The following is a 26,665-nucleotide window of genomic DNA, read 5'->3' as shown; positions in this document are numbered from 1 at the left end:
AGGACAGTCAAAAATGGTGCTTTGTAATAAACTCACACCTATGTACACACACATACACACAGAAATACTAATACAAGTCTAGCCGATATTTTTTTATTAAGCCAAACAGGACTTTCATCCCAAGACAGATTAATATCTCAATGATGATTAATATGTATCAAAATGATTTTGAAGTTATGGTTTCGTCATCCTTGTGGATTAGATGCTGCGATGCTAGATGAATTCCACCATTTAAAATCAATACATCAATGGACACAACTGAAATTTAATTGTTTTGTATTCCACTGGTGAGTATGGAGTAATTTGAGTTTTGCCTCCAGATCCTCTGTGCAGGATGTTTGGATCATTTGTTATTATAAAGGCATTAGCTCCAAAACACTTGTGCTATACTTTCTTCAGAAAATAAGATTAATTTCTAATGTGTTTTTTTGATAACACATATTCTCCATCTGTGTATAGCGAGGCTTGTTGTGGTGGCTCACTGCTGCTGGATGAATAGAAAGGAGATGAAAGTTATTTTTTATTACCAGTCTAGTTTCGAGCTATTTTACAGACCCTGTAACCTCAATAAACTCATGCACAGGCGCAGGATCTTCAGACACAGTGCAATAGAAAAGGAAAACAGAAAGGTCTACCTTGCTTTTCTAGGTCTCTTTGTTGTTAGGTGTGGTAGTTTTTATATTGATGTTGAAAAGTGTAACCACAAAGACAATATGACATTGACATTGACATTGTCATTGCTTCAGTGCAGGTACAATGGAGTTTAGAGGAGACAATTATCTTAGATTAGCATACAGACTGGGAAACGGCTTGGCTTTCTCCAAAGGTAAAAAAAACAAACATCCACCTACCAATACTACTAAAGCTAACTAATTATTATCAAGCACATAACTCCCCCAAAACCCACATTGTGTAGTTTTTACACTTTGGCCAAGTTAACAGAGAAGATATAATGTCTTACTCTGAGTTTTAGCGGTGCTAGCAGGAGGATTTCGTTAGCTTTGGACAGAGCCAAGCTAACTTTTAATGCTAAGTTTGCTAACAGTCTCCTGGCTCTAGCTTCAAATTAACCGTACAGATACCAGAGTGGAAGCTTCTCATCTAGCCAAACTCTTATTTTCTTTTATGTCAAACTATTTCCTTAAAGCAGGCATATTGAATCTTGCTAGCAAGATTACCAACTGTTACACAGTTTTTAGAGGAGATGAGATTCACTTTTTCAACTTTCTATTGCTTTTTCTCTCCCAGCCTAAACTTTTTGTCTGTAATATTGCATATATTTTGTTGTTAAAAATCTTTCTGCTGTTCCCAAACAAGCCTTGTATACATTCATTAGTGCTGCTTGTTTTTTTTCTTCTCAAGTTGAGTTAAGTTAAGTTGCAGCTTCTTTTGTTCCCATAATCTACAAGTGGTTAGCAAAACTAACTTAGCCAAACTAACAGCTCGGTTGAGTTCAGGCACATTCTTCTTCATGTTATGTCCCTTTTGTGGCATTCACAAAGCAAGAGAGTATTAGTAGCAGAATTAGTAGCGTTGCATCCTGCTTGGTCTTGGATGACATTTTGCCAGATTCAGCTTTTCACTGATAATTACTTGTGTGTGTGTGTGTGTGTGTGTGTGTGTGTGTATGTGTGTGTGTGTGTGTGTGTGTGTGTGTGTGTGTGTGTGTGTGTGTGTGTGTGTGTGTGTGTGTGTGTGTTTGAGAGGCTCATTAGTAAAGTACTGATACAGACTGTACTGAAATAATTATCATGCCAACCCAACCCCATTTCTCTCTCTCTCCCTCTCTCCCAACAGTAAGACAGAAAGGCTGAGAACAGTGAAAGACAAAGAAACAAAAGCAATAAAGAAGAGCGGTGAAGGAAAGAGAGAGGAAGAAAGGGAGAAAGATTTGGAGTAAGGCTGCGACAGGCAGAGACAGACGGAGGGAGAGTGATGGCAAAGAGGGAGCAAGAGAGAAATTTAGAGAGATTTTACTCATTAAAAAGAGGAGCACAACAAGGGGAGATGGCATTAATCAGAGCTCTGCGCTAATGAGGCATTTACTCATTACACTGAAATAGAGAGGGGCCAAGGAAGAAAAAGAGGGGAGAAAAGGGGGGGGGTAGAGAGAGGTAAGAGAGACCTCAATATAAATTAATAGAGAGGAGAACAGGAAAAAATGAAGTAACAGTACGGAGACAGGTGACAGAGTCAGTGTGGATGTGGGGGGAGGAAAAGTGGGCCAGATAAAGATAAAGTGGGATATACAGTGTAGAAACTCCGGTGTTGATGGAAGAGCAGAGTCTCTATTTAAAGATTTGTGTTCTTCACAAAAATAAGTTACTTTAAATACTGACAATTTGCTTCCTGTTGGAAATGAGTGAGCTTCCCTACCTTTACGGGGCTATTCGCCTATCCATTCTAGTAAGCTGTTGTTAAATCTGGTAGTCCCCTTGAAAATGTACTTTCTTTAATGTTCATTGTTTGACTGCCATTTCAGTAAGATAACCACAAGGATACATGGCTTTCTAAGAATGAAAACTAATACGATTTTGAGAGACAAAATCAAAGTTTATACATTTGTTAATATCTTTATAAAAAAATGTATCGCCACAGAGGAAATTAGCAAATGATTTGAAAGTTATTTTTGCTTTCAGCCTGCTTTTAAAGAGCTTTTCATTTGACTAATGGCGCAGGCAGCACAAGAGCCAACACGTGTGTGTTTGCATTTGTGGACGTGTGTGTGTCTGTGTGTGTCAGAGCAGTTTGCATGGCTGTCTGATGAATGATCTATGTCACTCCTTGCTAAGTGGAGTCGTTAATATGTGCATTATTTAAACCAAGACGACCATCGTAACTGATTTATCGTGCATCTTTTAGGCTCTTAGAATGAAAAGGATTGAAGAGGTACCTAAGCAGACAGTTTGCAATGTAACTGCAGGGGCCATTGCTACAGTGTGTGGTCTTTCTGTGCTGCTGTGAAGTAGAACTGAAACAGTGGGGGACAGAAAATGTTTATTTATTTACTGGTTGTCAGCTGAGCTATTCTTTAGCTGTAATATTAATTTATCTCTGGCTGCGATGGGGCTGTTCATGCTGTGGTGGACAGAGCAATTAAACAGGAGATAGAGTCTGTATTAATGTAGAGCTGAGTATGAATCTCCTGATCACCAGAGTTAGTACAATTCATTTTGAACATGAATTTCTGAACTAAATTTCATATCAATTCATCTAATGGTTAGTGGAGAATAGTTGCAGTCTGGGCTGGAAATGTCAGAACTAAAGAGAAAGTCAGTGGATTAACAAAGAGTAAGATTCATGCTCTGGGAACAAGTACTTACTTTACAGAATTTCATGCCAATCCATGTAGTATTTGATGAGATATTTCAATCTCAGCCTCCAAAGTGCTATGCTAACTGACTTGCTAGCATGGTTATGAACCGATCAACTTTAATGTCTCTCACTGTTTTGAGTTCGTCCTGCTCAAGGAGAAATAAATCAAGAGAACAAATCATAACTGTGCTGCCTAAAACAACCTAAAATAACAGTAACATTTTAGTGACTGACCTTTCCATGACACCAAAATACATACCCCTCTTTCTCTCAAGCTGGATGCATCATACAAGAGCATGCAGAAACACCAAATTAAAACCAAGCTTCTTTCAATCTCTACTTTTTTTTCCTCTCTCTTCCTTTCTCTCTCAAGCCTCCTCCCATCGTTCTTCTCTCTCCCTCATTTATTGTCCTTATCATTACCCTGCATGTGTACGATTCTGATCTAATCTGAGTGAATCAAAATTATACATCTGAGATCTATTTTTAGCTCTAGCCAAACCCTCTCCCCTCTTTCTTTCGGTCTATCTATCTATCAGACTTAGATATGATAAACAGTTTGGTTTTAATTAAAACTTGGTTAGAACCTGCCCTGACATTCAGCCTGCCTCGGCCTTGTTCCCGATCTGTCTTCTGTCAGAGGATGTAATTCAACTCACTTTCTGTCTGTCTATCTCTCTCTCTCTGCCTTGCCAGGACTCTGACCTTGTGCTGACTTTCAACCTGTCCATGCATCGCTCCTGGTGGATGGAGAATGGCCCAGGGTGCAGGGTGACACCCATCACCCCTCCCCCTTCCTGGGCACCCGAGGACCACCGATATATATCTATATCTGGCTGTCTGATGGATTTTCAGTTCATAGAGGTGGCTCACTCCTCGCTGCAGATACTCCTGGCAGTAAGTACTTGATCTAAATAAGTACTGTCTAGTATGCACTGTAATTTCAAACTCAAGTACCTGAATGTAGTAGACATGCTGTTCCAGGTTTATGGCTTTAAATGTCCTTCTAACTAATAGTAGCACCTGTTGCTCACAGTGGGGGTAGACATTTGTTTGTGAAAAAAATGTTTAACATTTTCCAAAATACTTTTTGCTTTCTTTCTGATAAGAGTCAATTTTAACCTGTGTAGCTAGAGTCAGCACTTATTTAGCCTAGCTAGCATAAAGAATAGAGGCAGGGGGAAACAGCTACAGTAGCCTGGCTCTGTCTAATGATGGTTGGTGAGCACAGCATTAGCATGAGCAAATTAGTACTGAGAGCAACAGACTGGTTTTTAAGTGGGTCCACTCTGAGCATTTTGTGGCCTACCGGACCACTATTATGAAAAAATGGGGGCTGATTAGCTAGCTAGCTGCAGCTGATAAAATCTGTGACAAAAAAACTTGTAACCCCTTAAAAAATAAACAAACTGTTGTTTTTACATTTCTTGTTTGAGTTAAACAAACAAGATGCTAGTTAGCTTGTACTTGTTTTGTAGCTTGTACTTATACAGGCATGTTATCTTAAACTTTTGGACAGAGTCAGATAGAGTTGGACTTCCCCTTGCTTCAAGTATTTATGCTTCGTTAGGCTAAACATATAGGGACTCCAGCACTGTAAATAAAAGAACAAGCATTCTTTGTTTTATGGGCCAGTTAGCGGTAGTGAAACAAGCTGCAACATGACATAAAAATATTATAAACTGGGCGAATGGGTTAGCAAACCGTACATCTACAAGAGGCCAGGTGACATTAGCTTTCATTTGTAATCAACGCTCTTTCTACAAAACAAATCTCCAAAGTCCAACATTCATACTACTTATAGTTGTTTTTGTTTTTTTTCTACCAACTACTGAGAAAAATATCATGCTCTTCAGCTACCAAACAAACACTATGTTCAAAAGCTAGTTAGCAGTCTAGTGCATAAATATGTAAGTTACTGTGAATGTTTTTGTGTGTAGAGAAGTAATACACAGTAATGACATAGTCCTTTGAAATGAATTATTATTCAACTGATGTTTTATACAGTTACACTCACTAGTACATTAGATTTAATGGATTCTAAAGTGTATTACGACCATGCCAACTCCTTTGTCTGTTGCAATTGGTCAGCGAATGGTGGGCAACTTTGTGGTATCTGTTTTACAGTTAAATAAAGCATTGAGGCTCCATTAAGTTAATAACTTCATGCCCTCATTAACACAGAATGGGCTGGATAGCCGCTTTAGAGACTCTCCCTCTCTGTCTCAATATTTTTGTGTCTCTTTCTCTTGCTTTTTCTGTCTTATTTCATTGTTGCAAAAACGATTTTGTTCTTTTTGTTTTCCTCTGCTTGTTTCTTACCCTCGCCCTCTGTATTTCTTCCTCTACTGCACTGTCAAACTGCGATAATTAGCAGGATCAAAAGAGACAGCAGAGAGAGAAATAAAGAGCGGGAATGAGGGAGGCCTGTCACTTTTCATCCGAGTCTTCTCTGTACTGCTGCTCTGTTTTTTTCTGGGTGTACACATACATATGAATACAGACGCACATGCAATAAACAAACCAACACTTGAATGTGACTGCATGCATCATTACACCATTACAGACAGAGAGACAGAGATTGGGAGTTTCAGTCTGCCTTCCTCTTTTATTTTTCATTCTGCATCTTCCTCCCTCACTTAGCATGACTGTCTCTCTCACCCGCTCTCCACATGCACTCTCTGTGTCTCTCTGTCAATCGATAGGGGTACTTATAGTGTGGCTGAGTGCCAAGCCACCACACAGCTGTACCACTGTCTAGCTGTAATTGGTGTGTGGAAAACTGTCATGCTTCATGAGCACACACTCAACAGTGTAACTGGTCCGCTGGCTGATGGGCTGGCTGGTTTACTGTAATTGGTGGAAACACTGTCAAGGTGCTTAATAACATACGTTCAACCAGTCGACTGGGTGACTAAGTGAGGGGTTAGGGTATGGTTGGGTTGGGTTGGGCTGTAAAGTGACTGGCTGTGTGCATAATTTACTGGTTAGCTGGCTGGCTTACAATTCCTAGTTTTCCCCTAGGAGTCTGTGACTGTTTGGGCAGATGTTTTCCGGAAATCAAGGCACTTTTGAGTGAACAAGATACAAAGAAAAAAAACAGCCAGAACAGCCATTGAGGCATATGCAGTCTTCTTTGGCAGAGAATGTTTTTGTTTGGCCGGGTGGTCAATTGGGTATGTGATGGACTGGTCTAACTGGCTCACTGACTGTGAGCTGGATTTTGTTTACGGCTTACAGAGTTACAAACTATTTTGTAGAAGTTCTGATCTGAACACACACCAAGTCTTGCCAAGTTTTTTTATTTTTTATTTCCGCGTCAGATAAGAGCATTTATATGAAAAGAAAATGACCTTTCACACCTGACACCTAACTGATTAACTGACTTGTAATATCTAGTTTGCAGTCACTGGTTTGACTGGTTTGACTGTTTTTGAAAAATCAGTCTCACCCTTTACAATCTGGTGCACAGTATGAATATCTGAGCTGAAACTGAGCATAGGTATTCTCCAGGCACACTCAGAGAGTCCTCAATGAAATGTATCGCCATCACTGCCAAACTGTAGCAACATGTGTGAGTTCTGTGATTACAGGTTTTTTGCTAATACCACAGATAGTGATAATTAAATGATACGTCATGAAAAAAAACATCTAAAATGAGGCTTCCTGTTGGCTCAGTGGTCTAGAGTTCATGCCAGCAAGTAATTTAAGTGATTAACATAACCTCAGCCAGAGTGGAGGAACTAATCAGCAATATCACTGTTGTTTTTGGTAGGATGGAAATCCTCCATACACTCAGCCTTCCACTGCAAACAGTCAAATAACCTTGACTATGACGCGTAATGGTTTCACATGAAGAAAATTGTCATTAGCTTTGCCTGCTTGTTTGCATGCTACACCTTTTTATCAACATTGAGCAAAGCTGACTGAGAGAATGTGTACTAATTACCATCACTTTAAACCAAATACCCAACACTATCAAAACCCATAGTCAAATAGATTGTGCTCTAAATTGGCTCATGTCCTTGACATATTTCTGGTGTAAAATCGAAAATGTTGAGATAGTTCTGCAAAAATAGCCTGTAACCAGCTGCCAGTATAAACTTTATTAGGTCTCTATTATTAGGTCGCTTAAAATGAAAAAAAAGAATAAGATGAAATGTTGACTTGTAACGATTTCTATCACATACAATGCAGCACATGAAATAGAAATGAAATGTTAAGATACATTTTTAAAAAAGAATTTAAAACAAAGACATCTGTGAACGATCAGCTGTAATTTTCATACAGAGGAATCCAGGGAGAAGCTGTAGACATCCCAAGCTCTCCTCGTTCATCATTGGGAAAGCAGGAAATTGAGTCATTAGCATATGAAGTGTTGTTTTTATTTTCATTTTTATTGACTGGATTGAATGTGACATTGTTGTCGTTGACACCAGACAATGATGTCATGTCAGGGTCAAATTGTATTCATGGAAGCAGCACTGGGACCAGATTGGTTTTCATAGCCGTTGTTATTCAAAGATCAGAGAAAAGAAGGGAAAGAGAAAGAACAATGGCATGAGAATTGAATGTCAGTCAACCAAGGCAACCGCTGTGCTCTGCAGCGCTAATCCCATATTTGCTGAATAAGTAAAACCTTTCCTCTTTTGTCTTTGTTTTTTCAAATGAAGACAGGTAACACTGAAATTCTTAAATCAATTAAACAAAAGTGTGCAACAAGGGATGGTAGATGGCAGCTGCAAAATTGTTGCACATAAGAGCTGTGACATGAGATGAAAACAAGCTTCCTTCTTGGGTGAGCAAGGTTGATGGTGCAGTTTACTTCATTTGTGCTTCATTGATTGTTGCTGTAATAGTTGTGGAGTTTTATACCAGCATCAAATGGCACAAACAAATTTAGGTGAAAGTGATTAGACAAAATTGTTGATTGTGATATTACAGTGATTTTTTTCAATGCAGCTCTGATTCACTGACAAAATATTTTCATCAAAAATGATTTACAGAGAGCACTGGGGGAAGAAACTGGTGCAAAACATTAGTTTGACTATAAACAGTCATCAACAGCACATAAACAGATTTAATCCAATGGATGTGACACCTTCATCACAGCACAATTTATCTGCAGGACGATGATGCAGCAGTAATGGATTCTTTCATTTGAGATGAATACGTTTTCATCACAGGGCAATTCATTCAATACAAAGCAAGATTATCAGACAGATAGACAACAACTCTACAAGTCTTCATCAGCAAAGAAGGTTGTGGGGCTAAAGAAGTAGACAATGGGACAGAATTCATCATGGATCTAAATAACGTCATCATTTGCTGAGATGTTAGTCGTATATCAACCTGTGAGCTGATTCAGGTTTACAAGTTTTACAGACCTTGAGGGAGCTGATTCAGTGGCATCAGCACTTCCCACTTTGATTGTTTTGGCAAAATGCAACCTCATCTTCCTCCTTGGTGGAGGACAGTCTGCGTCAGTGGGTGACTGACCTATAGCCGCCTTCCCCTGGCATCTGTCCTTGCTCTTCTAAAAGGTCTCCTCCCATGATGCTTTCCCTGGATATGTGGTCTCAGACTATGCAGAACACATAGTGCAGGTTTTCCTTTCCTTATTGAACACCAGCTGTTTGACATTCAACTAATTTCTCCCTGAGCTCCTTTCAAAACTTCCAGGTGTTCTCAGAATCTCTGCTATGGGAGCTTTTAGGACTTGATTATTGTAGGAGAGAATGATGATTCAGTTATCTTTTTCTACTTTTATTTCCACGTGGGTAATACAGCCCTACACTTTTATGGGACTCTTGGCCATTTTGGGCACAGTGTTATCTGTAAGGTTTTTAGAGAGCTTTTATCTATAGGATGACAGAAGAATCTACTAATAAATCTGCTAATGTATAAGAATCCTGGCATTATAAGCTAAATCCTTACTTAAAAACATTTTGAAAATCCTTTTTTGTTATTAAATGTAATAGAAAAACATTAGGATTAAGTTATTTACAGTAACCTCTTGAACTTTTCAAATATTCAAGTTTTTTACATTGTGAATTTTTAGCCCTCCTAGCAATGTCTGTTGGTCAGTCGCTCCACCACTTTGGTCTTTGGTTTATAACAAAATACCTGCAAAACTAATGACATTCCCATCAGTCTCTGATGTATTTTGTGTTAATGTGCTAATAAGCAAAGATGGTTAACATTACATCTGCTAAACATTAGCATATTAATGTTGTAACTGTAAGCATGTTGGCATGCTGACATTAGCATTTAGCTCTAATCACCTCTGTGCCTATAAGTACTGTCTCATATGTATATATGTGTATATTGTTATGGCCCGGCTCTGAGACCATAGCAAATGAGAGAAGGCATGCGTGGATGTTTGTAAAACAAAGGAATTTTACTAAACAGAAATTGGTGGTGGTGGGGGGGGGGTTTAACAAAGATAACAAAAATGGTAAATTCAACAAATGAGGTTAGCAGATTGAGCAAGTGGTGGACTAACAAAAGAAATCCTAAATTAACTAAACAGAAAATTAAAACTCCAACAGAAGATGATGTGGTGCAAAGAGGGAGCCTCCTTAGTGCCAGGATGGAGAGGTTTATATAATCTAGGTGGAGGACAGTGGCCAGCTGCCTCCACGTCCCTGATGGCTTCTAGCTCCACCCAACCAGGAACCTGCATAAACACACACACACACACACACACACACACACACACACACACACACACACACACCCCCACCTCAGCCACTGGTACCTAGAAGCTATGAGAGACAGACCTCAAAGATGATGAGAACACAATCACTGGCATGTAATGTATGATGAAGTGCATCAGCCACAGCCACCACATTATCTTTCCACTCAGTGTGTCGTATGTCTAGGGAGTATGCCTGGAGAAACAAAGACCAGTACCATCAGGGAGATAGTTCTTTATGACCCAGAGTCATAAGAGGCAGGAGACACCCTGGACAGCAGCAGTCTATTACATGGCTGACAAATAAACACAGAGAGCACAGTTGCCAATTCAAATGACTTCTGAGGTCATAGCTGGCTGGCAGGTTCAAACCCAGGACAGTGTTGCTTTGATGTGACAGTGCTAACCACTGCAGCACCCTCATTTCATTCTCTTAAATGCCCTAATTAGTGTTTGTCACAGACAAACCTGATAAAAAGGCAAAATGGGAGCTAGGATCACACTTCCCAAGAAGCTGTAGATAAACTTCAGGGCAAAACGTTGAAACCATGCGGCTCTGTGCCTCGGCATAAAATGGCCATAAATGGGGAAACTTGAGGGTGTATCTGCACTGCAAGAAGCCCGCTTCGCAGTCATCATCATTGCAAACACTTGTTCAGAACATTCTGTTCAAGCTCTGAAGGGGAAAGATTTTACAGTCAACTATTGTGGAGAGGCAAGAACATGTACATTTGACAGTTTATTATCCAAACCATTACTCTCCCTTCCCCTTAAGATAATTTCACTTGGTTTTGCTGACTTACTCTTGCATACTTATCTACATTTGCGGCTGTGTTTACCATGGCAACAAGCCCCTGCTGAACAGTATGGTTGAGAAATGGAATAAAGACTGCCTTGCTGCCTCCTGGAATAGTGTGTGACACCGTGCACACAAAACCCCATAGAAGTGTTTTCTGCTCTGAATGAGGTACATGCCTCTGTGAGGTGAAGTGGCAAAGTTGTACAAGTTATTGCTTGTTAGGCCTATCAGGTCAGGGATCCTGCCTGAGTCCATGCTGAAGTGACGCTGTTTTTATTTTCACTCGTCACACCGAATATCCTTCAGTTTTACACAGACAAAATTAAAAAAGGGGCCGACGTCCTCTGCCCGAAGAACCTGGGAGCAGCTCACTTTAATTCAGTCCATCTAAATGCAGACAGAAGCTGCAACACGGGGGAGAAATATTTAGTACAACAAATCCGTTTTTTGTTTTTTTTTCCCACACTCACACTGTCAGTCACCATTATTACCACTCTGTAGTTGTTAACTGTTCATTAACTCCTCAAAAATGGTGAAACTAGAAATGAAAATTTGCAGTTCAGTCACTTTAAATAGTTAAAATATTGAATGATATTGAAGTCTGTTGAGATACACCTGAAGCTCAAGTGTAATCTCTGACAGCAGATCAGCTATTCAGTTAAATTTCCCATCTTACTTTTTCCCCAAAAATAAACCTCTGTAAAACCCCATGCTTGTTTTCTGATTTCACTTGGCAGCAATATAATAATCTGGATGCTGCGACCTTCAATGTATGAGTCACTGTGAGTAAAATAGAAAAGAAATAAATAAAGTTACCTTGAAGGAGAATGTCAGTGTCATATGAACACAGCACTGTGGGCTAAGAGAGGTGGATGGATGTTTGGAAGTATTTTGATCTACATCTTTAGTCATAACAACAACTGAACCGGGAAATTCTGTTATGTACGTTAGATATAAAATATGTTTTTGCTAACTTTTTATCCCTGCAAAACTCAAAATGCTAAATACATAACTTTTCAATGTTCATGAACAAGATAGTCCAAATATAACTCCATACACGAACCCAGTTAGGACCCAGAACTCCAACAAAAAAATACGATAAGAAGCAAACACGTCATAGCTAATATTGGTGCACCGTGGTTATCGGTAGAAGATATAATCAGGGTTATTGTAAACAGGATATTATGTTTACATGCAGCAACACCAAAACAGAATACTTGACTATCCAGAATATTAACAGGATATTGATGTGCAGAGAAACGCACTCTGTCACAGCTGATCAAATGTTCTCCATTGCAGCGTGGGCACGGCTCTCTGCACTCTGTTCAGTGGTGCTAACAAAACTGCACCCAAAAGTCATTTTCAGAGGCAATGAGCCTGCAGACAACAGAACGGGTTCTGGATCAGCGTTTACGCCATGTGACAGAAAAGTCCCCGCACTCTTGAAAGTCTTTTAAACAACATTTTGACTTTGTAACATTTAAAGTCTCCTTTGAAATGGATACTAATAATAAATCATCGTAGCTGGAGTGGCAGTAGACAGGGGAGGCAGTCAGTGGCACGGGCGAGGTCGTGTTAATCTTTCAAAATAAAGGAATTCTGCTTAACTCCTGTCAGTGGCAGTGACAACTGAGATTTTGCAGCCAGTAAAGTCTTTGAGCAGTGGTAATTTTTCAAGGCATTCCTGCTACATAAAGCCTCCTATGTTATCCAAATTGATTTTCCCATCACTGTTGATCCCCATGCTGATACTGGCAGCATTGTCTACTTCCAGTATTTGGCTCAGCTTAAAGTAAATTCATCCCCAACTGAGCAAAACACTGTATTTGTATGACTCATTTACTTGTTAGAGCCAGGAGAGGGGAGAGACTGGGAGAAATACAGAAAAGGTGGAGGAAGGAAGTAGGGATGTAGGGGGAAAGAGACAAAGAAGAGAAGCAGGAAGCGGGAAGGAAACGGTGAGTGAGGGGAGAGTGTATGAGAAAAGGATGAAGGAGAGAGGAGCTCTGGGAGCTGAACATTATTTAGACTAAATGAGGTCAAGACCTTGAGATATACACAGAATTTCAAATGCAGTTGCTCACATTCGCAGCTTGCTGTGTGTTTATGTGCTTTTGTATGGCTGTGTGTCTGTGTGTGTGTGTGTGTCTGTCTGTGTGTCTGTGTGTGTGTGCGGGCGCGCGCGCCCATGTAGTCAATAGAATACCAACCAGGTCAATGTCCTTTTTCCTACGCTGATTTGAACAATAAGGCTGCCTTATTCAGCATAATATGTTGGTTTAATAACTCATAAAAACACATATTGTAGCTATACCTCCACCCCCATCTGCCTGTATCTTCCCACATTTCTTTTCTCTCTCTGTCTCTCTTTCCTCTTGTATCATTGCAGGGTAATAAGGTCACGAAAATGCTGACCCTAAGTTGACCACACCCTCTCACATCTTTGCGCCAATGAATTACCTCCTATCGGTTGCCTTGGAAACAGACAGCCAGTGAGGTAGCAGATCAGAGAGCAAAGGTGTTCCGCTAATGTGGACTGCTGTATTCCTGTCTAAACACTGCACACACACATTTAATACTATCTTTTTTTGGTATCAATCACAGCACACAAAAGAACAGCACTGTAACCCCCCTTTGGATAGTTCAGTCTGCAGCCGTTATTGTTTTTCAGGTTTATGAATGGCCTCAAACAGATGAGGTAGAACAATGTGAGGTACACTTCTGTATTTCGCTACAAGCTCCAAACAACAATACCCTGTCAGAGTGGGTGGTGGTGTGAGGTTTTCATTTTGACGATGGCGACAAATGTAAAACTATCTGCCCTGACATTTCAACACCAAAGAAATGGAAGGAGATGAAAATTCAATTTCAGTCTCAGTTATGTGAGAATACCCACAGGTTGTGACAATTCTGTCTTTTGTGTTTGTATTATATATATTAAAACAATATAAGTGCGACTCTGTAAGCATAACCTTGTGGTTGTCATTGAAGACACCAGACATTCAGTGTGTGTATGGGATTGTTTTAATATCCTGGTGGGGATTTAAACCTTAATACACACTAACCCAAGGGGACTTGTGTCACTGTGGTAACAAAAATTGCAGTCCCCATGGGTAGAGACTGCATTTTGAGGGTTAAGACTCTTTTTTTGGGTTAGATTAGGGTCACTTTATTTTGATGGTCAAGGTTAGGATAAGGGTCGAGGGAATGCATTATGTCAATGAGTTGTCCGCACAGGTATAGTGAAACTGTGTGTGTGTGTGTGTGTGTGTGTGTGTGTGTGTGTGTGTGTGTGTGTGTGTGTGGCCAGTGATTCAAGTGCTCTATTTTGGAGCCAAATACCACAGTGCTGCTCTGCTCCACTTACACCAACACCTGATGTCTCTCTCTGTCTGTTTTCTCAGCTATCTATCTATCTGTCTATCTGTCTGTGTTGTCTGTCTGTCTACACTTCATTTATGCTTCATTTATTCTTTATCTATGCTCTCTTTGTCTCTAGTTGGTGGGGTTTATCTACGCCTGCTACGTGGTCAAGCTCATCTCTGAAGAAGAGGATAGCTGTAAGTACACAGTCATACACAATGACTTTCATTCAGGAATGTACAATTACATTTAGCAAATTATCCAAAAATAATAATAATAATAATGAAGGTGTTTATATTTACCCTGTGGTAAAAGTTTCTCACATCAAATGAGTGTTTGCTAAGCTGTTGCTGTGCCTGTCAAGCTTTCTGTTCCCGCCAGGCACATAATGTTTACCATCTCAGTTATTTTTTAAACAATGGGTCCTTGATTTCAGACAGGTAGAAAAAAGCCAGTGTCTCATTTCTAGCCAAAGACCGTTGATTTGTTGGCTGAAATAACAACTGTCGCTGGAAGATTTTATCAGCTGTAGCTAGCTAGCTGATTAAGCTAACATTAGCTCCATGTGTTGACTGACTTTTTCATGTTTCCATCTGACTTGTTTTATAAAAAGAATCTTGTAAAGGAGTCTTATATGTGTTTGATGGCTACCCAATGATATTATGCTAAAAGACTGAAGCTAAAGTTACATGTCCCAGGCAAAAGGTTAGCATCCTCACCTGAAACATTAAAAGACGATGAAATAAAAAAACAAGAATGTTTCTGTATAGTACTGTAGAATTAGTTAGTCCTAGTATTTTAAGTATGAGGAAAATGTAAGCTCAGAGTCTTATTTCATTTTAATGTAACCCTGTTTGGCTTGGTTAATAATTTGTTCCATGGTGATCATTAGTTAGCACAGCATGCTAACAGTTGCAGATTGTGTTAAAAAAACATGAGTTGAGAAAGCAACAGGTTTGAATGACGTCATCTTGGACTGCTTTTACTGATGCTTGGACAGAAATTTGTGTGAAACTTGTAGTTTCTAAGTGTCACAGCTGGGCTCATTTATTTACAGTAACACATGAAGGGAGACAGACGACAATGAGAGAGTGGAGGATTAAGAGAGCTAGGTAGATTCATGCTAGATCAAAGTCTTTCATTCATACGCCCCCACCCCACAAACTTAGCCACCAAAACCAAGAAACAGTCATTACGAAAAACAAAGAGTAGAGACTCAAAGAGCGAGGAAAGATAATCGCTCATCCATTCACACATTATTTATCTTTATTCAGTCTTTTATCAGTACATCAGTTCATCAATACAACCATGTTGATTGGGAAATGTGCAATTTGTACAGTAAAAGGCAACATTGACTATCATTTAGTAAGCATTTTGACAGTCTAAATGAATTGCATTTGAAGTGTAATACCGGTAAGAGTGAGGAAAATGAGGGAAATCAGTATGTTAATTCTTTGATTGTTGCATTTTAAATGCCGTGTGTCTCTGTGAGCATTAACTTGAATGAGCCCATTTACCTGAGCCCATCAATTTAGTTATTCCATTAAAGTAGACGCAGCTGTTCTGCAGGAGGATCAATACCCAGGCATGTCTTATTCAACACTGGATTGAGGATGCTGTTTGCTAACACATAAATATTGATAGGTAATAAATGCAGGCTGCATCAGTGGAAATAGTTAAAATCACTGAGTGTAGACAAGTTGTCCTGCTTTCCTTCCTGCCTTAAGCAGACTGAGGATTGAGATTGACGGAGGAATGTTTTTTCTGAAAAACAGCAGCTGTTATGAAACTAGGAGAGCACTGGATACAAGAGCTGCTACTGTTTTTACACTCCTTTTGTGATAAACAACGTCTGGGTTCAATGAGGTCACAGTTAAATATTGAATCATCTGATTGTTAAAATCAAAGTTCAGTTCAGAGTCCCATTTTTATGGAGTATAATTACATTTCAGAGGTTATTTTGAGATTAATTTTCAACAGCGCATTTTAATGAGCTTTGTGATGACAGGAAATTATTATTTGGCTTTTTGCTTTACTTTTGTGCTTTGGTTATGTCACTTTTTTTTTCCTTCATTTTTTCACTAATTTGATGTCAGCAGAGCTCAGTTGGAAAATGTAATGACACGATGTGCAGTATTTCCGTGCACCAGTCAGTGTAGCAACATTTGAATCAGAACATAGTTGCAGTTTTGGGGCAGTTTTGTTTGCATATGTTGCCAGCACTGTCAAACTGCTAATAAATAGTAACTGAGAACCTGATTTTTTCTTACGTAGTCCTGAATATTTAATGTCTTAGAGAAAAACCTAAAATGTAAAAACAAGTTTTCAGGCATATTTCAGCTCTGTACAAAATCAGCTGACCATCTGTTCATCCATTTTCTAAAGCGCTTATACTTTTGAAAGTAGAGTGGAGCTGGAGCCTATCTGCAGAGTACACCCTGGACAGGTTGCCAGTCTATCATGGGGCTAACACATGCTGACCAACACATTCACACTCACATTAACATGTATAGGCAAGAGATCCCACCTACCTAAACTGTGTGTCTTTGGACTGTGGGAGGAAACAAGAACACACCGAGGGAACCCACACAGACACGGGGAAGACATTCACACTCCACACAGAGGAACAATAATAAGCTACATGAGTCATTTTCACACTGCTTCTCATGGGACAAATGTTATCGGCAGGAATCGGGACTCAAATTGAGGTTTCAGGCCACTAATAAGGCTTAATGAATATGTACACTATGGCAGCATCATGCCACTTGCTACATTTTCACATAAGAAAAAGATAATTTTTCTCCATAATAATTCTAGGATCCATTGTAATAATCATGTTGCCAAGCCTTAAGTCCTGAATGTGGCTGTGGAAAGCGCTGCGCAATAATGCAGTCTGGGAGACTAAACTATAATCAGGGAGCTTAGTAGGGAAAAGCGCCTTGGGTGAAGACGCTAATACTCACAGAGGACCAATGAAGATTTTGAGTTGCTGAGAAAGCTAATTACTCTGATAATTATTCTGTGCATGTGTGAGTATGTGTGTGTGTGTGTGTGTGGTTGTGTCTGTGTGGGGAGATTAATCATTATAGTCAGTCTTATCTGTCTCACAGCTACTCAAATGTGTCAGGCAGATTCTTATCAAACACACTTGTAAACAGGAATAACACACACACACACACACACACACACACAGACACACACACCTTAAGATTACTGAAGCAGTCTTTGTGTAAGATGTGTTTTGGCTCTTCAGTCAGTAGCAAACATTAACAACTGAAAAATAACCGCAATAATTTGACTGTAGAAATTCAGGAAATCTCAGTTTGTTACTGCTGTTTAATGTTTGACCAGTAAAATCTTTACAGATCCGTTTGCAGTTCCTGGCTTCACGATAGGCTTGTTCATGGTTTCACGTGCTCATTTGACAGTCCTGAGCCTTTTGAATAACATATCTGAATTTTTAAATTGGGCCACTACAGCTTGATAGGCAGCACAGTGACAAGGTTAGGGGCTCCATTTCCTCTTGTGTTCAAAGGGTCGTGCATGGCAGAAAGTCTGCTGAGACTATTTGACTGCAGCATGAATCAGCAGGAAAACCTCACCGTTCACACCAGGCCATTCCTCCACAAAAGGATCCACACAAAGAAGGAGTGCATCAAGCACAGGCAATGGCTCTGCATTGTCTGTCGGAACAACAATAATGAGCTGAATGATCATAAAGTATCACCATATTGCAGCAGTCCTGGGAAACTGCTGATAGACAAAGAAGATCATCTGTTGTCCCGTTGCGTGGTATAATCAAAATTTCACATGCATACATTAGGAGGATTAAGGGAGGGAAGTGTGAAAAAGATGTGGTGACTTATAATGATTTTTTTTTTTTTTACAAAAATCCACCAGATTGAAAGAACAAGGAAGGTAGGCTATGTGAGGACAGATACCCTCACAGACTTGAACAGCTCTTAAAAACTCCAATGCTGCAATATAACAAGACAAATGGTTTCGGAAACAGCTAGCCTGGCTCAGTCCAAGGTTAAAAATCCTTATACTAACATCTCTAAATCTGACTTATTAATGTGTTATCTCTTGCTTGTTAAATCTGTACAAAAACCAAAATGTGAAAATGACAAGTTGTACAGTGGAGTGGTACGATGTGGGGGAGGGGGTAGAAGAGACGAGGACATAACTCTGACCGCTATACTTTGTTACCATGAAGGTCGCACTAACATCAGACACGGCTAAGCTGATAAGATTTCAGGTGATTTGCCAAACTCGTCAATTTGTGATATGCCCGTTTCCTTCGACTTTTTGGGGTCGTCTTTACAAATTTGGAAGTTATCCCAGACGCTTGACCTTTCCAACATCCTGCCGGCGTTGTTGCAACTTGTCAGAATGTCACGTGGTCATGTGTCACTGTCCCAGGATTGGGACGCTGGTAACGTTAGCTCAGAGCTATAACGCACAAAGCTATCATTAGGATTAAATGTCCTTGTCTGAGAATAACTAAAAATAATAATTAATGTTGATGCATAAGGAATAATTGGATGACTATTTCTTCCCTCGTGGGCTATTTTGGATTTTTGTTGTAATGCATATAAAAAAAAAACACAGCATTCATACTGATTTAGATGTCGATTGCCATGGCAACAGTCGAAGCTTCAAAGCTTCGAGGCATCCAGGTCAGCCCTAGTAGTCGGTGCATTTGTTGGAAATCAAACCCGGCTGACTGTGTTGGTTCGAACATGATATTTGGACTTAATGTATATCCCTCCTTATTGCAGACTTGAGGTGAACTTATAGCTACTTTCATCTCTGCAGTGACAGCCAGATTCCAAATTGTACTTAATGTTAGGAAATCTCTCTGAATGAATAAGAAAGTATGCTGCTGATCAAGGCAAGGAAGACCCTTTTATGAGCTCTACAACATCAAAGTAAAAAAAATATCGTGGCTTCCTCTTCAAAAGTCCAGGCTCTCTGCCTCAGTCTGAGGAAAGCAACCACCTGCTGGCAGCTCCTCAGCCTGGGAATCTGCGGAGCTATCCTTGATAATTTAGGCGTTAAGAGTATTCTCAAGTCATAAATATATCGCTGCATAAGTCTTAGTCTTCTAGCTAAAAATAGATTTAGATTTGAATCGCAGGATTTTCATACAGTTGAGACCGAATTTTCACTCAAAGCGGTTTTATGCCTACAACTCCGATTGGCACTAAGAGCAGTTATGGTGGTGGTGTTTCTTGTACAAAATGTACTGTTGAGGAATCTGTAGGTGTAGGATGCTTAATACAATGAATCATCTGTGGTGGGAAGGTTCCCAGTTGGGCATACACTCTCTCTAATTGATGTTTTTTTTGTGCAGTTGACTTTATAGGAGGGTTCGACTCGTACGGTTACCAGGGCCCCCAGAAGACCTCCCACCTTCAACTACAGCCCATGTACATGTGAGTATAGTTATACTCCATTTATCTATGTCTGTCTATAAGTACATACACACAACATTATGTAATCACAAATATAGGATGGAATACAATTTATTGGGCTTAATGTTCACAAAAAAAGTTTGTATTCCTGGCTTCCTTGAATCTTTGTAAAAGCGAGGAAATAGGTTTTAGATTTGCAAGTGGGAGGCTGACAGGTCTCGCCCTCTTAAATTCAACCTTGCCGTAGACAGCAAACTGTGTTTAGGGAGTAATTTTCATCTGTGTTTGATATCTTGAGGTCTGCATGGGATGATATGAGCACATTCTCGCTGCATCAGCATAAGGTCTTAGCATTTATCATCACAAGGTCTCATCAGTTGTCACTGTTGTAGCACTTTTATCACTCCCCTCACACGCTGCAGCCAAAGGAGGGGTATGTGATGAAAACTGTTGTATCCTTGATGTCATTCATGCTGAAGTTGGTTTTCATAATTGCTTGCCAACCATTTTACCTACGGTGAATGGAAAAGGTATCCCCTCGAGTATTATTGTAGTGTTGTGAAATGGATTTTTGTTGTTTTGGAAGCTTTTATTTTGTGTCTCTATGGTGATTTCCTGAGACTGAGTATTATTTTCCTGAGACTGTGGATTCCAGCTTCAACAAGATCTTAAGCTATTCTTAGGTCGAAGAGCCAATGGAATAACACAACAACCCTCAGACAGCCCTGCATCAATCTCATGGTCTCACTTTGTTCTGTAGAAAGCACCAAGCAATACAACAAAAGCTACACCACTTTAACAAACAACAAGGCAGAATAATGGTGCTTCCACTGATGTGCAGCCGACAGGTTATCAATAATTGTTTTTATTAGAGAGAAGAGCTGGAGCGAATTAGAGAGAGATGCAGACGAACGGAGAGGGAGAGATGGACAAAGAGAAATTGAGATCAAGATGGGCGAGAGAGTAGTGGAGACAGAGAGAGAGAGAGAGAGAGACGGGAAGATGAGAAACACATTGATGGATGAAACATAGGACTAAACAAAGAAGAAAGGCAATAAAGGGCCATTCTGTAGTTTTATATGTCCCCTGTGGAAGCCATAACACAGATCATAAATCATCGACCCCCAAGATAATGGCTACAAACACAAACACAAACACACACACACACACACACACACACACACACACACACACACACACACAAAAGCTGGACTACGACTACACGTATCTGCTACACACACAGAGGCAAGCACTCAAGAACACACAAACACGTTGTGCTGGCCTCACAAACATCTAAGCACACACATCAAATGTGCTGATAGACAGCTTGTGCTTCAACACACATTAATGTACACACAGATGTATATGTGCGCACACACGTACACAAACATCATCAATATGCTATCATTGTTCCCCAGCTGTTGTCCCTTCACTTTGGTGGTTTTTATTGGCTCTGGCCAGCGGGACCAATAAAACAGCATCAGCTGTACCATCCAAAAGGAAACCCGCCCCCCACCTCCTTCCACCACACACACACACACACACACACACACACACACACACACACACACACACGCACACACACAGGTAGCTTCACAACAATTACCATCTCCAGACTTTTGACTCCTTTATCTTTTATAAAAAATGAGTTAATTCTGTACATTCAAATGAGAGAAAGGGAGTTAACCATAATTTCAAAAGCATTATAACACATACAAATAAAATACAACTACTACAACAAACACCGGATTGTCATAATACATTTCCTATAATTTATGTTTTATTTCTGAAGCTTTTGTTACAACCCTATGGCTGATTGGATTGTTAGAGAGTTCATTTAGTTCAACGATCAAAAGCTTTATATCATAAATATAGGAAATTTTCCACAGGAACCCAGGACACTGAGAAAACATTGCAGATTGGTATCAGTTCTATAGCAGGAGCCTTCATCTAAGAATTGTATTTAATAAAGGTGTATTAAAGCTGTGTTAACGATAATAATTCCCCTTAAACAAGATTATGCTACTGTATATACTATATATACTATACTACTACTTAAGCATTTAGCTAAAATACTTAACCACTGTAACGGTAGTGTAAGTGGAGAAGAGTCATGAAGTCAGCAAACTCACCCAAAAATGCCCATTATGAGGCATTAATTACTTATACTTTGCTAATGTTACCTAACATTAGCCACCACAATTTACTGGTCATACCAGACCATCACGTATGAATATACCTTTGATTTGTAAGAGGGAGAATGTGCTTTTTCCTCTCTAAAAAGGTACATAGTCTCACTTTACTGTGTCAACACTTTTTTGATTTTGAGTGTGTTTGCAACCGAGCAAATAGTTAGCATCTTTTCCTATTTTTCCTGATATTTTTTATATCTTTTTATTCTCATGCATGTTTAATATTTTGGGGGGAAAGTACCAGAGAGACAGTATACCCATGAGAGTGTTAATCTGTCTCTTGAGTGTTATTATCTTTCATAAAATACACCAGACAAGTGCTTCTGATGTTCTCATCAAGCAACATTATGTTTTTTAGTGAATTATTTTATCAAGGACAATACTAAGCAAATGCACCGCTTTGCATTTCATCATTAACCTCTAAACCTTCTGCCCCATATTTTTCAAGTAGCTTTAAAGTTACATGAAACATATTCTTCACAGTCTACTGAATGACAGCGTCAAATATACTGTACGTTCATTAAACTGGATGCTCAACATGCCTTTAAATAATGACTTGCCAATCTTTAAATCTATACTGGAGCAATGAAAGGGATTCTGTCAGTATTTTGTATAACCCTCTCCTCTCTCCTCTCTTCTCCTCTCCAGGTCAAAGTAAACCCAGGATATACTCCAGGAGTGCTGCCTTACCAACCACCACTGCTTAACATCCTGCTTTTACTACTCCAACTGTCTTTTTTATTAACAACAACTGAAACACAGACAGGTAGACGGGATACAGAAGACACTAAGATATTCTGCGACTTGACCTACAATTACCCTTAGTACTTTGTCAGAAGGCTTCCCTGATCTGCATGTCTGTTGTTTTTAAATGCAGTTAGTGGTGTTCCTGATGAAACACTGACCTCATGTGGTTGAACATGGTAACTGCAGGACATATGCTTTTGTCTGACTTTGAGGGACACAATCTGGCGCCAGTGGCTCGCCTCCTCCTGTGTTGTTTGCTATCTACATTGTGAAGGAAAGCAAAGGGATGCAAAGACTCATTGGTGATGTGTTTCTTCCAGTGAGAACTCATGGATTCCTGCCGTCAGAGAAATGTTAACATGGAGCCTTGTTCCTTCACGCTACTGCAGAAATCATTTGCTTTCTCAAGTGTTGTGGTATCTAACAGCTCCCAATTGCAGATATGCCTGACCAAAGAGTTAAAAAAAAAACCCCAGAGATGCATCCGTGTGTACACAATGGAGCCTGTTTCACCGTCTCTGGAACTCTTTTGCTCATTGTGCCTGACAGATTAGACACCGGACTTTAACCAAACTGACCAAGCATCTCCGAACAAGACTACCGATCAAGGAATGTCAGACTTCATTTTTCTAAGATTTCTTTATGGTGCATTTGGGTAAGAGCGAGTGCAAAGATGGAGGCTTGATATAAGTATAGACTGGACTCAAGCGCGACTACATGCTACACATTTTACCCTGTTGTTTCATCAAAAACTCTGAATGTTAAATAACAGTGTGACGCGTAGATTTACATATTGTCATCACATATGTACATTTGTACAGGAAGCAGACAGTCACATACACACATACAGGCATTAAGAAATGCATATGTGAATACACACATGCATGCACACACATACTTATAACAGACCTACCACTTAACTTTTTTACTACTAATGTGAATCTTAACAATGTTTACAACAGGAATTCTGTCTGTCAGACAGAAAGACTGAACATTTGACTGACAGGGGCAACAGGTAGATAGACAGGCAGACATGGAGGCAGACAGGAGACTCAAGAGAGACACTTTTTAGCTGCAGCATCCCAAACACCATGGGATGTTTTCTTCCATATTAATACAGACAGGACAGTTGTTCCAGATGTATTTCTTTGGTCCCTTGCTGTCTAAATATTTTGTCTTCCATCCAAGACAGACAGGTAAAGGGAGATAGAGACAGATAGAACATGACAGAGAAAACAACCACAGAAGAGCGATTGAGGTCGGGCAACAGTATCCCATCACCCTCAGTCCTCTTGGCAACCCCACACCCATCTCTCTCAGCAGGCAAGTTTTACCCTTTTTTTTAAAAAAAAAAAAAGAAAATTATATTTAGGAAAAAATGCTGGAAGCCAGATAAAGTGCCCAATCAGCCTTATCGTCTGCAGCATCCAGCTCTTTTTAATAACAGAAATAGTTCAAAAGCAGTCAAACTCTTCCACAGGCAATGCTTACACAGAGGAAAAAGACACACCCTTTACAGAAATGACAATCACAGTCAAAGTGGCCTGAATCTTGTCACGGATTGGCATTTTTGTATCATAAAAAAAGTGACGGAAAGCTGAAAAGTGGCGTCATCATCATGTGGGAGCAGAGAAGCCTCTAAGTTAGACAATTATTTGATGAGTTTTTTTATTATTGTTCTTGTATTGCAACTCAAACCGCTAGTGGATAACAAAGCTTGGTGAAAGAAAGAAAAAGAAAACAACAGAGGCTGACACCGTAAGCATCCATCTTCGCCTGCAGACCTATGAGGAGAAAATGATACCAGAGGAATGCCAGAGACTTAGCAGCTGCCCCCTCTCACCTCACTACTCAAATTTTAATGTTGAAAGTGCCAACCGAATCACTGCATGGACATCTGTAAAGCCTGGTTTCTGAACACCACAGACTGGGACCAAAAATAATGGGTCTCAGGTTCACTTTTCTCTGGTTCCCATATAAGAAAAATAGCAAGGATATCACAAATATTAAAAAAACAAACAAAAAAAAAAAAAACAACCACATTGGCATTCCAGACAACCAGCAGGTTTTCTGTTTTTATTTTTTATTTATTTTTTATTTTTATTTTTTTTATGTTCAGAAAACCAACTGATTCCTTCTGGAAATGTGGCTAAACGTGTTGCATTTGTGTTGCAATCAGTGGACCAAAAGTTTGAGGCCTTCTCCGTATATCAAAAAAACATTTTTTGGGGGAAAAACAGTGGCTTCTCTTGACATGAGGATGGACTCACAGACCGTTTCGCTCTACAAACTGATCTCAAAGTCCACCGTCCGCCCCCTCACTCCCCCTCGGCCAGTTATCTTCAGCAGTTTATCTGTTTTTTTAACAAAACTCTGTGGGTTATGTTCAGAATCACTGCCCCACGTGGCTCCACTGTCACTCTGGAGGACAGAAACAACATTTTATGTGTTTGCATGAGGTGTTTCCAAACTATTGCGTATTTAATCTCATGCTGCGTGTGACTAACTAGCTACTTAAAATGGGAACTGTTTGGTTTGTTGAATGCTCCTCAACTCTCTTCAAAGAGTCCTAAATGTGAACTTTGTGATTTTTCTATAAATAACACAGTCTGAAATGTCTGCCAAGTAAAGGAGAAAAATAGCTACTACAATGTAAAACGATGAAATGTAACTTTGAACTTCTAGACGTTTTTTAATCACATGTGGCCGTGTTTACTGTTTTTTCTAGTTGACTACTAATGTATGATGTTGTGTACAAGTGGGACTACTATGTTTTATTTCTTCTAATTGTACAGTGTATGTGAAATGAGAGAGTAAGAGGAGAAAGGGGGGAAAGAGAATTAGTTGCACTATAGTCTATAATTCTTTCATTAAACCTTCTGTAAAGACTGGAAATTCACTTTCACTTCAGCACATAATTAACTTTACATTATTAATTTATATTAATTGCCAAACAACACTACGCATTGCTTTGTGATAAACAAATTCACTGCAGATAAAGTGTCTTTTTGGTAAATTCTAATCAGGAACTGTAAAAAAGGTCACATATCCATTATTTTGAAGCTTCATTTGAAAAGATAGTTGGTTATGTCATTAGCAAATGTTATCATTTGAACTGAAAGTGAATTCATTTGTTAATTTATTTGTCTTAAGGACTCAGATAAATTGATTATTAGCTGGCAATGTGGAATCAATATCAACCGAAATACCAGATTTAACAAACTGAAGCAAATATACACAGAAACAGAAAGAATTCCAGATATCTAATGTGACCCAAATATGTGTGTGTGTGTGTGTGTGTGTGTGTGCGTGTGTGTGTGTGTGTGTGTGCATGTGTGTGTGCGTGCGTGCGTGTGTGAGTGTGTCTGAGAGAGACTTTGTACCGCGATATGTTGTTTTCTGTGTCATGGTGAACTGAACAGCTCTTAACCCACAACCTGCAAAGCCACAACCTGTTCCGAACTTAACAGAAATTTCAAGTAGAAGAAGAACTCATCAAAGATTGTTAATTAACAGCAATAACAACAGTAATAATATATTGTAAAGTAATAATAACATTAATAATAGACACAATCTAGATAATCCATTATTTATCTTCAGAGTTGCTTGATCTCATTTAGACTTTGGAACAGTCAATAGAGCTTTTGTCTGTAGATCTAAAAATGCACTTCCATACAAAGAGAATTAAAAATGTAAAGAAGAAGCTGGAGCCAAGCCATTGAGCCAAACATTGTAAAGTTACGTGGTCTCTCCTGATATTTAACTACTCCATTCTTTACAGTTGTGGAGCATACAGTTACAGTTATTAATATGGTATTGAGTAAATGTCAGAATAAAAAGGAAAGACAAAGTCTGCATTTGGCAAGTTTTTCACAGAATCTGAAAAGAAAATTTGCATTTGATAAGCTGAATTCAGCATTGTCAGCTTTATAGAAATAGTGTTTTAGTGTTTTTACAGTTTAAAGTCTCCAAAGAATTCCAAATCTTAAGGAATTCTCTATAGTCTAAAATATTTATGACTAAATAAGCAACGATCAAAGTTAAAGTTGAAATAACATCTTTAGTTATCATTTATTTAGAGTTTAACAAGGAAAAAAATTCTTCTAATATTGCTAAACTGTGATGAGTGCTCAGA

The 26,665-nt window shown here is 39.3% G+C and overlaps 1 protein-coding gene across 1 annotated transcript in view; it reads left to right on the top strand.

Annotated features, from left to right (window-relative positions):
- Positions 1-26,655, top strand: part of nkain2 (sodium/potassium transporting ATPase interacting 2) — a 78,171-nt gene extending 51,516 nt beyond the window's left edge. Inside the window, exons 4-7 of the mRNA XM_023430305.2 lie at positions 4,012-4,212; positions 14,311-14,371; positions 19,531-19,612; positions 22,432-26,655. Of these exons, the coding sequence (XP_023286073.1) occupies positions 4,012-4,212; positions 14,311-14,371; positions 19,531-19,612; positions 22,432-22,441 (354 nt within the window). The 3' untranslated portion in view covers positions 22,442-26,655. The remainder of the gene's footprint in view (positions 1-4,011; positions 4,213-14,310; positions 14,372-19,530; positions 19,613-22,431) is intronic.
- The last annotated feature ends 10 nt before the right edge of the window (positions 26,656-26,665 follow it).

Source organism: Seriola lalandi, unplaced genomic scaffold (genome assembly GCF_002814215.2).
Source record: "Seriola lalandi dorsalis isolate HSWRI2012SDOR001 ecotype SW California unplaced genomic scaffold, Sedor1 jcf7180002054901, whole genome shotgun sequence".
NCBI classification, from domain to species: domain Eukaryota; kingdom Metazoa; phylum Chordata; class Actinopteri; order Carangiformes; family Carangidae; genus Seriola; species Seriola lalandi.
This window is presented reverse-complemented; position numbering and strand designations above follow the sequence as displayed.